We start from the raw sequence: 14,959 nt of genomic DNA on the forward strand, positions 1-14,959 counted from the left end.
GGTTTGTAAAACCAAGCTCTGGGTATCGGAGATGTTTCTTTGGTGAGACAGTTAATAATAATTATTGTAGGTCAATAATAATTATTGAAAGGTTCCTGCAAGAAGGGCATAAATCACTGTTTTGGCCAAAAGGTCAGAAAATGCTCCAAACCTGCCCAGTTTGAGCATGAACTGAAGATTTTGTGTGTTAAATTTGGATCAATATTTGATAATTTACATGTTTCCAAAACTTCCCTCTATGTATCCAAGAAAAACTTCAAGAACTTAATAAAAAAGAGTTTTCAACTAGAAAATATTAAAATCACTACCTAAATAATATCAGACAAGCTGTCATCCTTTAACTCCTTTTTTTTGTGTACCATTTTGTTCTTTCCTTCTTCCTTTTTGTCTTGCGGTATTTATTGTAATGATACCCCACTTTGCCCTTTCCATACTTGTGTCTCTAACAGTTAACATGTAATGCATTAATTCAAGCATTAAAGATGGTAAAACAATTCCCAATGTAAAAAAAAAAAAAACAACAAAATAAAAGCTTTTTGCCTGAAGGCTGAATTTTGAAGGATTGATTACATTAAACTTCAGTGCATTAAAACTGAGACAAAATTCCTGGTAAATTAGTCTTGGTACAATAAAATTAAAACCTACTTGGGTTAAGTCCTAAAATCTGCACTACACCCTTAAAGTGGGCAAGCTTGGAGCGTTTTTCTGTTGTTGTTGTTGTTGTTGGTTTTTTGGGGGAGCATAAAAGAGATTTATGCCCTTCTTGCAGTAACCCTTCAATTAACAAGTATAACCTGCACACCTCAAAAGTGCAAGAAAATGTTCACCTGCCAGTAGAGGCTAACTGAATCTCTAAATTTATGTTAATTCCCCCTTTAGTGTCTGAACAGTGCACTAACAATCAGCACAGACCCCAAAACATTGTTTCCTAAACTAAAACAAAACTTTCCCAATTTCCATGTGGAAGAAAATCTCTTGCAAAGGTAAGAGGTTTAAAAAAAAATTCAGTATTATGTCCACCATAAAATATTGTATTTTAGTGGTTGGGCAATAAGGGATCGATTTTACTCATGATCAAGTCTCCTTGCTTATTAACCATTATTGAAAATTTCATACCAAAGTAAAAAAAGAGGTTCTTTTTCATTCATTGTGGTTAAATTCATGCCCCTCACAGAATTAGCAATCCCCTGTGTTCTTCTGTTTGGACATTTGCATGATTTAAAAAAGACATTTTTCACATTGTCAAGACTAAGTTCATGGCAAATAAATGCATGTATGAGTGGTGAAGGCTTATCTTGTATGTTATCCCATAATCTTGATCAGTCTGTATACAGAGCAGGAAATGGAAGTTCTGCTGTAGGCTGCAACCTAATTAAAAATAACCATGGTTTAAATATTTAGGAAATTTAAAATCTGTCACTTCATTAATCAAAAGTGAAATTTTCCCAGATTGTTATTGATTGAGTTGACAGGCCTAATTAACAAATACATTCCATGTTGCCGTGCGTCTGTTCAGTAATGGATCACAGAAGATGTCAAATGTGGTAAGAACAAGAAAGTGGCACATGAGACGCAGCCGGGTGTCAGTGATGTTCTTACCACATTTTGACGTCTTCCATGATCTATTACTGAACAGATGCACCTCAACATGTAATCTATTTGTTTTATATAATAAAGAAGCAAAAGATTTTAATGATGACAATCATCTATGAATCTGTCTTCCGATAGATCATAAGTAAGAACCAATCAAAATGCATGTAGAATTCAGCTTATTATATAAATAAGAATAGAATACAGCAGGGCTGTGGTAGAGCTGTGTTCTCTGGCCGCCAATTTGACCCAAAAAAGAACTACCAATACGTTAGCGTTTTCATTGTGCAACACTGCTGGTGCTCATAATTTATCATCTTTCTCTGTAGCAGCAGGGTATATTTTGGGGGACTGTCTTATAACAAAAACATAATTTATTTTCTTACCAGTTTTCTTTGCTGTATTCTGTATTTTCTTGTTCAATAATATGAAAAGTGTAAGCATGGCGTGACTTTTCTGACTTGTTAGCAAAACTTTTGTGCAACACAGTGCCATGAATTAACACCAAACAACCTAGAAGTGTAATTAAATTATATTTAATAACTTCCCATATGAATATTTTCAATTGTTATTTACTTTTGATAATAATTATAAATTATAATATTATTATTTTATTATAAACTACAGTCTAACCTCCTATAAGCGACCACCCAGAATGTCAGAATTTATGGGAGGTGGTCACATACGAGAGGTCAGACGATAGAGGGTCTCAAGTTTTCTTTATTAGCATAATTATGGTAACTGCAGATACTTACCCCATGTGCCAATTCTCATTCAAACCCATATAATGATTTTTAGTGGGCACAAAAATATTTTAACTTTGAATTTCAAGATCAAAACCATTAATGGGTTGCCCCTGATAATCTTACCCAATATGACTAACGGAATAAGTCTCATTATAGCTATAACTTGAATCTATTGTTACTTGCATGTTGTCTAACTTAAGTTTGTGTTGTGTTCAGAATGCGATGTTTCAGCCACGCATTGTTATCTGTCTTGAAAGTGGTTGCTTACAAGAGGTTGAAAACAGTAATTGTTTAATTATTAAGAAAATCCCAAACTTTCTGCTCTAAAAGAAATCTAGATATCCAATTCCAAAATAGCCCAAGTAAAGGCTCATCAAGCATCTTGTATTATACAATAAGATTTCATAAAAGGTTGATGGAAAGCAGATTACAATCCTGTTTACTGTATCAAATTAACTTAAGTTATTAACTCTCAGGCTATTTGTTACAAAATGAGCTGAGCACCACTTTAAGGAGGCCTCATGAAAACACAAATTACTGACCAAAATAATAGCAAGCCAAGCTGACCAAATTTGTTATCATCCTTAAAATTCCTTAAAATGTTTTGAGTAAACATTCCTTTCTTGGATCTATTATATATGTATTTCTTCACTTTTTATTTAGGGATTTTGAATTGCCAGTAATCCTTAATTAATAACGGGGGATCAGGAATTTAAAGGTGGATGAAAGCAACTGAAACAAGAAAAAAGTGTACTAACCTAGTTGTAACACTACTATAAGTGCTTGTCATTGATATATTAAAGGAAGTAGCTGCTTACCCTTTTTCGTCAACTGAGGAATATAATCTTTGTCATCACCTTCCTCTTGATCAGCTCCAGTAAATATTGTGTGAGTGCCTCCAGGCTCTGGGTTACGTATAAAACGACGCTTTATCCCATCTTTCAAAAAACAAGAAGTTCAACAAATTTGATAATATTTAAAATAACTATCAGATGACCATAATTTGTAACTTGAGAACTTGAGATTATGCTATTTTCATGGATGGACTTTTAAAAGTTTATTTCATTAACCCAAAGTCAGTAAACAAAAACTCTGCTATAATTCATTTACTGAAGTTTTCAGTACATGCACATCATCTTGGGAAAGTTCAGTTTTAGTGTTGCTTCATTGCGTACCATTATAGAATTGTCTGACTGTCCAATCTGAGCCATTGCAACATTGGTGAATTGGGGTTTGCCAAGTTCATCGTAATCATAACAGGCCGATAGCCAATTAGTCTGTGTACAGGCAAGATAATTAAGGCATTTGGAATTGAGTTATTAATTAAAATAATAAATAGATAAAATGCTATTAAGACCAAGGGAATTTATTTTCAAGAACAGAACAGATTTTATTAAAACACAGACAAGATTTGGGTGATTGGCAGCCATGGTGCGTAGTTGTTTATGTCAAATTGAGTAGAAAAAAATTTCTCTCCAGAACTGAGCTGATGTGTACTGTCAAATTTGATCTAGCTGCACATGACTGACATGTGGTGAACAATGTCGTACTTAAATTTTGTTGTCTTTTCTTGTTTAAACAGATGCAGACATTAGTTTAAAATAACAACTAATAAGTGACCTGAAAATTATACCAAAACACTGTAAACAATATTTTTGACCAAAAAACTAATCTCTGGCACACGTCATACCACACTTTGTGTGGACAAGGAAAAATGTCAACTTACAGTCAACTCCTTTTATTGCAGACACCCTCGGGGCCGCGAGTTTGTGTCCATAATAGCGAGAGGCCGTAATAGCAGGAATTTACTTCAGTCAAACGTCTGTAATTTATTTATGCCGGGGATTCAGTTGCTGTCCGTATTATCGGTTTGTCCATAATAGCAAGGTGTCTGTAAGGTGAGAGTTGACTGTAATAGGTCTTCCAGACTCAGATGATGTCGTTAAGAATTATAATAGGTTTCAAAGCAGAGTTGCTCATAGGATATTATGCACATTTTCTTTTCCTTACCCTGAACAGAAATTAAAGAAACTATTTCCAAGTTTTATTCTGTCTTACCATTTTGAGACCTGGGTACAAACTGCAAACAGCCATTTTCTAAAGTGCAATCTTCCAGTGGTATCCACAGCCCCATGGTACTTAATGGTTCAGTGTACAGAAAGGTTGAATCCCGATGAGGAGTAACTGTTGAAACAGAAACAATATAAGCCGCCCTCCTAAAGCTTTACTCACTCCTCATTCTGGACGGTGTACTACATTTAAATAGAATGCACACCAGAATGTTCTCTTCTGTACATGTATTGTGAGATTTTTAGGCTTTATGCTATTGATAAAAAGCTACAGGGTGAAAACAAAATGTTCTAAGTATACATGGGAAAAAAACAAAGCATGCTTAAATGGTTGCAGTCACATGATTAAAACAGGCTTAACCTACATTGACCTATATGTTTATGTTTGTAAATGTATACAAAGTTTTCTGTCCACATGTAAATGATGATCCTCCAACACAATGTAGACGACTATCCACATGTAAACAATAGGAAAGTGGCAAATGCATAACTGAAGAATAAAATTAGCCTGCCTGGGAACCAGAAATTATTGCCATGAAATCTTGACTGGACATGACGTAAGCGTTTAAAAGTTGTGTTGTCCACACGAGAGTAGATAAATGAGCATTATTGTGCATTTACAAATTTATGCACTCTGGTGGGCATTTTCAAACATATCGGTTTACAGAGATCGTTTATGTCATTTAGTGTGGACAGAAGTCCTCAAGTATGTGCAAAAAAATATACGTTTACAAACATAGATGTATGCGTGTGGATGAGGCCTTGATTTATATTCGGATTTACAGAGTAGCACAGACATGCTAATATCACAGATAATATCATTAATATTAGGTCATTTATATTCTCAATGTGTATAAAAGGAGGAAGAAAAAAGAGCCATTGCTGAACAAATCCTTGACTAACCTTCTCCACCAATCCCTGGGTGCTGAAATATTAAAAGAAATGAGTTTTGCAATGTGTTAATGACAGCTATGAAATCAGTTGTCAAAAGTACTTGATAAATACAATTTGTTGTTCCAGAAAATATCCACATCCCTCTCATGGGAGCTTATTTTATTTGGATCCCCCCATCTATCTGGAAATTCCCCCCGAACCCCTTGGAATTTTTCAAGCAGCTGATGTGGGGCAGTGCTCGGGGGGGAAGGGGGGGGGGGGGGGTTCATTATGTTATTTTCTGGAACCACACCAACACATCATCATCATCATCGTCATCATCAACCCATCTGAGTTTATGTTTTGACAGGGCTTCAGTGAGACTTTAATTTCCCTCCTCCCAATGGACCCATTCGGCTCAGGCAATGTTGCACCCAATTCAAATCCTTTGAGCATAAAATGTTTTGTTGTAAGTATTTCCATATCATTTAAATGTGAATGCTACATTATAATGCAAATGCAATAAACAAAGAATCTTAACCCCAGGGGATCTGAATTGGGTACAACATTGCGTTAGCCGAATGGGTCTATTGGCTGCCAGCTCAAAGCCTTCCTCCCAACTCCTCTAGCAAAATATGTCCCTTTCCTTCTCAATCATTCTGTGCCAGCTTATTCTGGATCTTCCTGCACTTCTACTACCAAAGGAAAGCCACACAATGATATTGTTATAGCTTTAAGCCAGAGCTGGTACATTGGATTATAAGGTATGGGGAGGTTGATTAAAATGCTTAGAAAGGTTACTTTTTAAGGTTGCTTCTGAACAAACTGCCCCAGACTGGCCAACACAATTTGTACATTTATAATGGCAAACAGTATATTTTGTAGGGGTATTACCTAAGACAACTTACTCACTTTAAAAATGTACATGCTCTGTGGAACAACTGGATGTTTAAAGCCAATAGATTTGGCAATAGCCTGAAAAAAAAAAAGACTGAAGTAAAAAATGATTATAAATACAACAAAGCCAATTGAAAGTAACAGGACACAGTCATGAAATTCAAATAAAGAACAGAGTTGATTGCTGTTCACATTTGAAAGGCGACTGTAATATCTATGAATGTTATTACAACTTAGGCTCGATTACCAGCCGCTGTTCGGGAAAATGAGCCCGTTCTTGGGGGAGGAAAGCTGGACCAGAGGGAGTGGCGGAAATCGAGCCTATTTACAACTGTAAGTTTTAATTAATTACCTGGATTCTCTTGCTGAATGTGAATTTCTTGAAGACAGGATTTAAAGCATGCAGAGCTGAAAAAGATAAAAATTGTTAATGACAACTGAAATTTACAAGATTTCAAAATAATGACTGCAAGCATTTAAGTACATTGGAAAATTTTTAAAAAATGTACAAATTTTAGCTGTGTGTGCTGCGAGTTTTTTGAACGGCTTCAAAAACATTCCTGGAAAAGTGTGTGTCAAGAGAGTTCATAACAATGATGCTTTTGTGAACTTTGGAAATTAGCATACGAGAAAAACATTATTATAAATAAACACCACATACTAATAAGGAGGAGGTTTTAAAACCACAGCACGTGATGTTTTATCGACCAAGTGATAGGTCAATGGGCTTATGAATTATTAATGAGTTTTTGAAATGTACAGGATGGTAGTATTTTTATTGTGTACATAAACATTCATTCACTTGGTTTCCTATTCATAATTAGTTACATAGATAGGAGATCTGAACATAGGGTCAATCTCAAGATCTTCCTTTTTAACTATTTCAATTTTGAAATATACTGATTAAAGTATTGTTACGTGTTGAATTGGGGTGTTATGGTTGAAAATTTATGAATCATGACTGCTTTAACGACAGCACTAACACTGACTTCAGTTGATTCTTTTTAAAATAAGTTAAAAACATTTCTTTTTGAAGGAGCATTAAAGTGAACATCTAGTTAATTTTCACACCTTTAGACAATTTTTTGTACCTTTTTCAAGTGGTGCTGTATAAATTGCCATAGTGACTGTTTTGTAAATATTGTGAAATGTTTCATGCTGAAACTGATTAATGAAGATTCCCAGTAATAACCTGCTTCAGATGATAAATAATAGGTAATAATATAATACAGAGATAATTAAAACACCAAAAATAATCTTACCATGACCAACTTTGTTCATGGCCCTTTGTTTGTCTGTGATGAGTTCACCTTTATAAGAATCAAATCAGTATCTGACTTAATGATTAATTTTTACAAAATATAATTATAAAATTAATGAAAGGATTCCCGCAGAACGGTGTGTAGAGTTCCAAATTTGTCTCTGTAGAATTCGCATATCTTGCTTTAATTTGCCGCTCTGTGGCCCCATGAGACCAGGACACTAAACAGTGTATTTCACTTTCTTGGTAAAATTGTTTTTGCAGCATCTTGCTTCTTCTTTACTTTACACATGAACTTGTTTTGACACGAAGAATGTTGTTCTGTAATTTTTTCACTGATTTTTGCTTCGTTTTCAAGAAAAATGGGGCCAAAAACTCAAGTCAGCAGAAAAGAAAAGCAACGAAAACAATCACAGAACAGCAATCTTTGTGTCAAAACAAGTCTGAATGTAAAAATTAGCAAGATATCAATCCTGCAAAAAATAAATTTCACCAAAAAAGTAAAATATGCCCCTTTGTGGGAATCCCTTCAAATAAAACTGATCCCACAAAAGGCATTAAAAAATATATAACTGAACATTGATTGCTTCAACCCTTGACACAAATTACTTAAAGATCCATTCACTACTTTAGAACTACTGATCAGTAGTCAGATTGCTCCTGTCTTGAACAAAAGAAGACATGGAAAACTGTTTAAGATAGGGGACCTTAAAGATAGCTGGGAGAGTGCTCTCAAGTTACACTTGTTTTCTAAAAATTGAACTTTGAAACTTGTCACTGATGTATCACTATCAAAACTCTATTATAATAGTGACTAACCTTTATACCATAGCTTATAAAATTGAAAGAGGGGTTGATTAGATATCACTGATACCTTTATCATTAAAAGCTCCTTGTTCAAAGAAAAATCTGATCTTGTCTCCACTCGTCAAAAAGTAATCACCTCTTAGCTGTTGATGAATCAAACCAATATTATATTTTACATTAATTTTATGTAAGACCTATGCCAACCAAATTTTGACAGTCAGGCAGTTTTTTCAGGAATATTAAATAATTATGTAAACCTAGTGTAATAGCCTTAGCTCCCACAAGTTTCCTGTAGCTCAGTGATAGAGCATCTGAACTAATAATCATAAGATCACAGGTGCGGCTCCTGTTGTGTGGGGGAACACAGATTCTCAGTCTGTTTACAGAGACATCATGCCTGTGTTACTGAAAAATACCTCTATCATTTATTCACCAAGCTTAAAACATCACTTTTCTTTCAATTTGAATACAGTTGACTCCCAATAACTTGAACTATTGCTAACTCGAACCTCACGCTAACTCAAACCAAAATCTATCTGTGGAATCTACCCTCTCCCTGGTCCTAGAAGACAAAAAAAACCCATCTGAAATAGGATTAAGAATTACAGTGGTCTTACTACACTGTAATAATGCTCATAATGATAGATAATCAGTCACTCAATAACTTTATTAAAGTGTGAAACTTCTACCTGGTCACAAGTATCCCACTAATCGAGAACACTAAATAAATATTATATAATTTAGAAATTAACTGTGTGTCACAGTTGACATTCTTCATTGGTAAGCTGTATGCTTCAGACTTCCCTGCCATGGGATCTAGCTGCTCTTTTCTGCTGCCATGATAGGAAAATTATACATAGAATCCCTTCTTCTTGTTATCACCTCCTAACCTGCAAACGCAGAAGTATTTCTGGCTGTAGCTTCTCTCCAACAAAAAATATTTTTGGCAGAGAGAAGCGACAGCCGGAAGTACTTCTAGTGTTCGCAGGCTAATCACCTCCATGTGCCATTTATAAAGGCTCTAGCATAGCTTCCATTTTCTCCAGTTCTTTATTAGGTTTCTTTCTAAGTATTAGCAACTCTATTCATGCTCTCCATTTGTGGAACAGGGTCAGTATGACAGTGGAGCTGCACAGAAAATAACCTTTCCCAGATTTTGCAATGGACAAAATCATTTCAACATAACTGAATTACTGTAGCTGCTGCAGAAACTTGTCTTGCAAGGACTTATTGATTGCAACTTATAAGTTGTTGCTTGCATTGGTCATGCTAACACCACCTCATCTGAGTGCACTGCAAGAGCGATACAGCATGCAAAGAAGTCACCCTAAAGAGCAAGGTGGCTGGTTTCTTTTACAGGTCACTGGTCACAACTACAGGTCACTGTGATAATTGTGTATAAAAAAGCTAAACAGGGTCTCCTAGCCCTAACTCCATACTAAAAAGCTAATTCAAGCCTAGGACATGCTAACCCCTATGGTTATATACCAGTACAACAGTGACCTGTACTTGTAACCTGTGGAATGCATGACTGCCAACCCCCGGAGTACAAAAATCGGGAGAAGTCTAGAAATATTCAGGGGGCAGCCAGCAGAACCGTGTCAGCAACAGTGAACACCCTCCAAGGGCTGTAGCATCAAGGCTATATTTAGGGCTTCAGTGGCGGGGGGGGGGGGGGGGGGGGAAGAGGGGGGTTTCACCCTTTCACATTTAAAGGCCCACTGTCACTTACGGGACGTGATGTTCCACGCATTGAAACATGAATACCAATCACAACAGATAAAATGATACACTTCCTAGAAGTGATTGGGAAAAATCCCAAAATTTCAAATTAACAGCGGTGAACCTAAGTGGAAACTCAATTGACGTGAAGCATTGTTCACTAAAACAAATACAGACTAACGTCTCTGATTTCGGATTGCCAAATACAAGACGACAGTCTTGCAACCATACCCTGTCTAGGACGGATCCAGGACAGACTCGCTTGAAATGCAACCATACCCTGTCTTGGACGGATCCAGGACAGACTCGCTTGAAATTATATACCCTGTTCAGGGCAGAAAGGCCAAAAACCATACCCTATCCAGCGGCATGTCCCCGTATAGCTCATATAGGGGAGTACCCCCCCCCCCCCCCCCGGGATCTGATGTAGCGGGAGTGTGACACAAAAAGACAAGGAAGAAGTCTGTTTTATTTTTTACTACGTATTCCATATTTATAGTGGACAGAAAAAGCGGGAGATTTATGTACCAAAGCGGGAGAAAGGGGTACGAGGCAAAAAAAACGTAAGTCTCCCGCCAAAAGCGGGAGAGTTGGCATCACTGCATTCGGAATGTGACCTGTAAAAAAGACCCTGTAATTCGAGGAAGATTTAGGTATAAAACACTTTCCTTACCTTTGTCTGTGACGCGTCGGTGGTAAAAATACTCTTAGGATGATCGTCCAAATTCATTTCTTCCACAATCTTGTGCATCTCTTGTTTCATTTGTTCCACTTCATCAAGAGAGAAGAAGCCTTCGAGGACAAGGAAGCCATCTGTCTTGTACTAAAGGATATTCAATATTAATTATGCTTACTAGTGTTATTACCACAGTGACTGCTTACACAACTTTTCCATCAAAAACACTGACCTTTTCAAGCTGTTCCGAGGAAAGCCCAGCACCCTCCATCTTGATTTCACAATATACTACACCTTCCCCCTCTCCGCCCCGTAGTGAGGCGTCTGAAGCTAACTGAAAACAAAGCACGAGTGGGGTAGAGTGGGTAGGGGGTAGGGTATATGTTTTTCCAACAAAAACCTAAGAACATCCAAAACAATTTTTTTTTTTAAGGAAGTGTTAAGGACGTATCCTAGGCCAAGGTTTTGTAAGAGGTTTTCCTGTAGAGTGAAAAAGCCTCGAATGACACCGTCCACTACCTTTTAAGGCCGAGGCTTTTGAAAGACCCACCCCCACCCGTATCCGTCCCCCAAACGAACGAAGAGGCCGAGGACCCAGTCTTTTTCGCTGCTGCAGGTTGCAGATTTATATCTCTTCCATTTTGAAAATGCTGTCTCGTGGTTGTGGAAGGTTTTTGTCCGTGAAAAAGGTATTCCCAGCTGTTGTTTCAGGAGCAACTAGAGCTAAGCACACTCTCCCTGATCTGCCGTATGATTACAATGCTCTGGAGCCGACAATCAGCGCGGAGATTATGCAACTTCACCACCAAAAACACCATGCTACTTACGTGAACAACCTGAACGTAGCAGAAGAGAAGTATGCTGAGGCTCAGGCCAAAGGTACAGAAAAACGATACCAAGATTAGAAGAGTATCGCTAGGCTAAAATTTACAAACTGATCAGCGAAAAATTACGAGTTGGTTTTTTAGTGTACCAATGGAAATCAAACCATATCATCCACATGAAGGAATGAATATTTCCATTGATGATCATTGATTTCCGGGGGTGGGTACACATGATAGGAAGTAAATGCCAGTCAACTGATTTGGTACCTCTTAGGGGTAAAATATTATTCAGACCATGCCCACAAAACAGAATTCTGGTTTTTTTTTAGGGGTTCTTTTCAAAATTTCCTACGATCACCCCTGTCACTTTTATATGAGAGTGCTCCCCTGCCCCCCCCCCGGGGGGGGGGGGGCATTTGAGTGAACAGGCCAGAGAGGACTAGCAAGTTCAGATTGAAGGTTTCCCAAGCTCCCCCAATAAATGTATTATCGGAAATAATCAGTTTGTCCCAACCAATCACTGATTGATTAAAATCTATTTAATTCAGTACTGTACGTTTTATGCTTGGGAATCAGTAATGTTATCAGACACCCTTATCAAACCAACTTCTCAAACTCATTAATAATTCAACAGCCAAAGACAAAGGAAATCATGCACTGTGGCGTGTTTGGATATCTGAAGAAAAACTCCTGGTTTTTGAATCCTTAATTTCACCTTCAAAATCAGTTCGTTTGAGAAGTTATGTCAAACACGCGTCACAGTGTTTCATCACAATATCAAAAACCTCGAAGTTTGTCAAAAATACTCTGCTACGCATCATATTTTCAACTCTCTTCTCGGTGTTTGATATGTGATGAAACACTGTGTCTCATGTTTGATATGTTACATGAAAGGCCATCCAAATAAGACAAACCTTAGAGAGGACCCTGGGAAATGACAGACCAGTTTTGTTTCATTGACTTTATTGTAACATTGTAAGCTACTCTATTCTTCACTACTCTTATTGACTTGTAGTCTCCTACCGAACTGTTCTTAGTGAGGAGGAGGGTTGCATGGTGACACTAAGAATGGCTGCACAGGAGACTAATCACCTTGGCTCTCTCTCAAATGATGAGTAGAGCAGCTAAGCGAAAAGTAGAGTTGAGTCACTGCTATGTGCCTTCTTGATACTGTTGTGTGGAAGCCAATGTTTAACTATTCAAGTAGGCTGGATTGAAGACCATTACTTTGTTAAATCCCACCTGTTGAAATAACAGGCCCAGTATGTTTATTTTGGGAGTTGGCCAAAATTTGGCTAATGGAAAGTTGGTGTTTTGAACAGGCTTTATTTGGTTCAACTTAGAGTGTTGGGAGTATTGTTTTTTTGTTTGTTTGTTTGTTTTTTCAGGTGATATCGGTGCCATGATAGCTTTGCAGCCAGCACTGAAGTTTAATGGTGGAGGGCACATCAATCACAGCATATTTTGGACCAATCTTTCTCCCAACAGTGGTGGCGAACCAACAGGTATAAGTATGGTGACACATGAAAACATTATGTTTATTAAAACCCTGGAGCTAAACATTTTCATTAACATTGTTCTACAATATTTGCTGTTTTACACAGGTGACCTAATGGAAGCTATCAAGCGAGACTTTGGATCCTTTGAAAGCTTTAAGGAACGGTTCAACACAGCCACAGTGGCCGTTCAGGGCTCAGGGTGGGGTTGGCTGGTAAGTTGATACACAGGGCTCATGCTGCCAGTGCTGGCTGATGAGAGGTTATGGTGCTACAAAGGGATGTCTTTCCAGCATAGCATAGCAAGGTGACAACTGTCCTATCTGCAGACAGACAACAGTCCCTTTCCCACTTTCTCAAACAATTTTTTGTTTCTTTTGAGTGTTTGGGATAGCATAAGGGCTACTGCATGTACAACCACTTTTTCCTTCAAACACATCTCAATAAATTTCCAAGTTTAATAACACCACTTGGAGGCTAGAACATTGGTTTGGTTGTGTCTTCGGTAGTCTGTCTCTCTTAATCTGGATGTTTCATCATTTTTGAAAGGTATTTCCCTTGTCCTCGATCAAAGTATGCTAAGGTCACTTCCACCAATGGATTCTATTTTGGTCAATAAACATTAAAAATTTACCCAACGTTTTCCAGGTTTGAAGCTCACATTTGAACGCATTATGATGGTGCCATTGAGTTAAATTTCTTTTCAAGGTGTTGAGAAACTCGGCTCTAGTACTCAGCCTCCTCCCTCCACTCTCCCTGATGCTTTATTTGATGAGAGAAATCTTCCAGTTTTCAGGCATTTCATTTACCTGTTTTTGTTTTTTTTTTTTGTTTGAATAAGTGTTACTCCCTGCATTGTCCCCTCCCCCCCCCCACCCCCACCCAAATTAACCCACCCACCCATCCCAATACTAGAGGAAAAAAAATAGTAAGAGATTTTCAATTGTAAAATATAGGAATAATTTGAATTCACAGTCAGTATGATTGTCTTGTCAGGGTTATAACAAGGTGACCAAACGGCTGGTGATCCAAACTTGTGCCAACCAAGATCCACTTCAGGCTACAACAGGTAAAGACACCCTATCTTAAATAGTGAATTTATTTCAATTTTTTCTCTCAAAATTCTTTTGTCAAAACGAAAATGTCTGTTTCATGGTAACTTCTATCCAGCCTTTACGCCAAAATAGGGTTGATTTGTAGCAATTTGGCTTTTAAGGCTGAAAACTGACACATGGCTTGCTTACACCAAGCTATTTCTTTTTGCTCAACTAAATGTTTCCATTTAGTAAAGAAGGGTTTTCATGTTTTTAAGGTGCTGTGCCACTCCTTGGAATTGATGTGTGGGAACATGCTTACTACCTACAGTACAAGAATGTTCGTCCTGATTACGTGAAGGCTATTTATAATGTTATCAACTGGAACAACGTAGCTGAAAGATATGAAGCAGCTAAATCATAACATGTTCTGCTCAACATACATGTTTGTTAGACACTTCAAGTTTGCTGTTTGCCCAGTGAATCATGTCAGTTCTTCTAAATTTGACCAAGCAAAGCAAACAGCATCAAAAGAAAGTTAAGTTCTTTTTTAAAAAATAGCTGCTTTCATTTGTATTGTCCATATTTGCCTCAAACTGAAAGTTAAAAGGGTGCCCATCAGACAGTTTTGCAACTTTGCAGCACTTCACAAATAAACTTCATGGAAGTAAACTGCAAATAAATATAACATCAAAAATGTATCTTCTAGACAAACAGCAAACAAAGTATGCACTGCCTACAGAAAGCTATAAGTTCTTTCAGTTCACTTTATTCCTTTTTTCCCTTGCAATGCATTAGCCTTTTGCAGAGAGAAAAGAAATAATTATTGCATGCAGTCTTTTGTGTGATGTAATGTTAAAAGCATTAGATGGAAATAAAGGGACTCTTGGGAATTTGGTGGCGTGTAAGCCTTCTCTAAATTCTTATTCATTGGGGTGATAATTTCTGCTCAATAACACACTGA

General features: G+C 37.2%; 2 protein-coding genes across 2 annotated transcripts; one reads left to right on the forward strand and one right to left on the reverse strand.

Moving 5' to 3' along the window:
- Nucleotides 1–93: 93 nt before the first annotated feature.
- LOC146459428 (phytanoyl-CoA dioxygenase domain-containing protein 1-like) lies at nucleotides 94–10,958 on the reverse strand. The gene is made up of 11 exons (XM_085089416.1): nucleotides 10,874–10,958; nucleotides 10,639–10,788; nucleotides 8,311–8,386; nucleotides 7,438–7,485; nucleotides 6,528–6,583; nucleotides 6,191–6,253; nucleotides 5,309–5,330; nucleotides 4,395–4,520; nucleotides 3,155–3,274; nucleotides 1,977–2,103; nucleotides 94–1,368 (listed from the first exon to the last, which is right to left on the reverse strand). The coding sequence occupies exons 1-11, from the start codon at nucleotides 10,910–10,912 to the stop codon at nucleotides 1,320–1,322; spliced, it is 876 nt and encodes a 291-aa protein (XP_084945542.1). The 5' UTR covers nucleotides 10,913–10,958; the 3' UTR covers nucleotides 94–1,319.
- A 280-nt stretch (nucleotides 10,959–11,238) lies between these two features.
- Nucleotides 11,239–14,888, forward strand: LOC146459429 (superoxide dismutase [Mn], mitochondrial-like). The gene is made up of 5 exons (XM_085089417.1): nucleotides 11,239–11,520; nucleotides 12,854–12,970; nucleotides 13,070–13,176; nucleotides 13,958–14,030; nucleotides 14,274–14,888. Exons 1-5 carry the CDS (start codon nucleotides 11,289–11,291, stop codon nucleotides 14,417–14,419), a joined length of 675 nt encoding a protein of 224 aa, XP_084945543.1. The 5' UTR covers nucleotides 11,239–11,288; the 3' UTR covers nucleotides 14,420–14,888.
- Nucleotides 14,889–14,959: the final 71 nt, after the last annotated feature.

Source organism: Pavona decussata, unplaced genomic scaffold (genome assembly GCF_977016875.1).
Source record: "Pavona decussata unplaced genomic scaffold, jaPavDecu1.1 SCAFFOLD_219, whole genome shotgun sequence".
NCBI classification, from domain to species: Eukaryota; Metazoa; Cnidaria; class Anthozoa; order Scleractinia; family Agariciidae; genus Pavona; species Pavona decussata.